This window comes from Triticum aestivum, chromosome 3B (assembly GCF_018294505.1).
Source record: "Triticum aestivum cultivar Chinese Spring chromosome 3B, IWGSC CS RefSeq v2.1, whole genome shotgun sequence".
Classification (NCBI taxonomy): Eukaryota; Viridiplantae; Streptophyta; class Magnoliopsida; order Poales; family Poaceae; genus Triticum; species Triticum aestivum.
The window spans coordinates 795,135,868-795,137,864 of record NC_057801.1 but is presented as its reverse complement, the minus strand read 5'-3'; the positions used below and the strand labels follow the sequence as shown (position 1 = coordinate 795,137,864).

Here is a 1,997-nt window from a genome sequence, read left to right as displayed (position 1 = left end):
GTCATGCCTCCTCTCCTCGACCGTCGACGCCACCTGCACGAGCAAGGTGTGGACGCCACCTGCACGAGCAAGGTGGTGGTGGCAGGATCGTGTGAGAAAGGCGACGATGGCGTCTAAGTGGTACCATGCCGGAGGTATTTGAGCGGGAGTGGATCTAGCCATCGCGGGGTGAGGGAGAAGACATGGTTGGGAACCTAGGAGATGATTGATTTGGTAAGGAAAAAACCACAAAAGAAAACTAGACGCCGTCGGAGATAGAAAGAGCAAGTTTTACATATGTCAGAGAGATGGGTGGGAGAACAAAAATCAAAAGAGGAGTTGAGAAGGGAGATAAAGAAAAATAACGGAGGGCAGAATGTGGTGAGGTGAACATATCAACTCTCCTTTAATAGTAAAAATGGACGGACACGATGGCATGCACCATCATTGATCTAGTATACTAGAGAAAACCAACACTAATTCGAACTGGCGTATTCACGGCGTATGAACAGTCCGACAATTGTTTTCTATCCGCGCTTCTGCTTCGGTACTCTCCTATCCGATGAACAACAAGAAGTGTTCCACGTGGGTTCCAACTTACTACAATCCCTTCTTGGCACTGTTACATCAGACATTCTTGCCTCCCACCGGCTATTTTGATGAGAATCAAGGCAACAGCAATGATGTAATTAATTTTCTTTTTCAGTAGTAACATATTAATATTAAGGTAATAAAATCTTAATAAGAATTACATCTAGCCTCTACAATGGTACAATATCAAGACTAAGTCGAGATATCAACTATCCACACCGCCTAATAAAAGATTAAAAAAAGAACAACGATTTGTAACACATAAACAGCAACACCATTTATTTCATTGTCATTGACATCACACGAATTATGGAAAACGGATCACCCAAAGCAGCTCCATTATATGAAATTAAACAAAGTTAAACAGCATCCAGAGCATATACAATTCTTATTCATGCTATTTAACTCTGGGTACAATTTGAGCAGGGCCGAGACTAGTGCATGATGAATACATTGTACTCAACGGTGGCGTCGCCGGTCTTGAGGTCCAAGGTGTGCGTCCTGGCCTGTGCGTACCCTCGAGCCCACCTGAAAACGCCGGTACCGCCGACGACAGCCATCTCACGAACCTCGGTGAACACGGCGTTGCGACCCATAATGGCGACGCTGCTGCCATTGTACTTGCCGGCGGTGAAGACGAAGTTCATGAGCATGAGCAGCGCGAGCTGGTCCTTGCCGGCGGCGATGTAGGTGCCCTGGGCGCGGCCCATGAGCCTGGATGAGTTGATGCTGGGCCCCTCGGTGAGTGAGTTGTCCATGACCATGACGACGCCGAAGGCTGTCTTGGAGGTGTTGGTCGTGGCCGCGCGTGCCACGGGCACTGATGATGGGTCCGGTCCGCTCACCACGTCGTGCCAGTACACCTTGAGGTGCGTCTCCTTCTCGGACGATGCGGTCTGGGGCTTCATGGTGGCCAGGGCGAGGAGGACGAAGAGCGCGGCAGAGGCCATGGATTTCCCTTCTGTAGTCGGTGTTTTGCTGTTGTGATGCTTTTGTGGGCTTGGCTGTGATGTGTGCTGTGTGCATACGCTAGTATTTATGCGCTGCGGCTGGGCGCGAAAGCGGGTATGCGTACATTACGCGGCGCATTGACAGTTCAGCGAGAGATATATGTGTTCGGCTCGTTGCTTCGCAGTAGGTAAACCGGCTCATCTGCAACAGTGCCCAACCACCGTCCTGGCGATGTCACGTAAGCTACAGTAATCGTGACATCCCTCCTTCACGTCCATATGATTAAGCTTAAAATAATTATAATTAATTTGCAAATTACAAATCTACTCTATACATTTACAAAAATTACATACAAACAAAATTATGGTGCAATAAAATTTATTTTCATTTATTTTTGTACATGCTACAGTAAATCCGCACAGTGGTTGCTACAGTAGTCCTGACATCGCTTCTTCGTTTTACACATGCATTTTACT

The 1,997-nt window shown here is 47.5% G+C and overlaps 1 protein-coding gene across 1 annotated transcript; it reads right to left on the bottom strand.

Annotated features, from left to right (window-relative positions):
- Positions 1 to 973: 973 nt before the first annotated feature.
- LOC123066623 (dirigent protein 22) lies at positions 974 to 1,554 on the bottom strand. The gene has a single exon (XM_044489671.1). It carries the CDS (start codon positions 1,518 to 1,520, stop codon positions 1,005 to 1,007), a length of 516 nt encoding a protein of 171 aa, XP_044345606.1. The 5' UTR covers positions 1,521 to 1,554; the 3' UTR covers positions 974 to 1,004.
- Positions 1,555 to 1,997: the final 443 nt, after the last annotated feature.

What these genes read in the sequence shown, in the direction of transcription:
- LOC123066623 (XM_044489671.1), bottom strand. Translation starts at nt 1,520, where the DNA reads ATGGCCTCTGCCGCGCTCTTCGTCCTCCTCGCCCTGGCCACCATGAAG.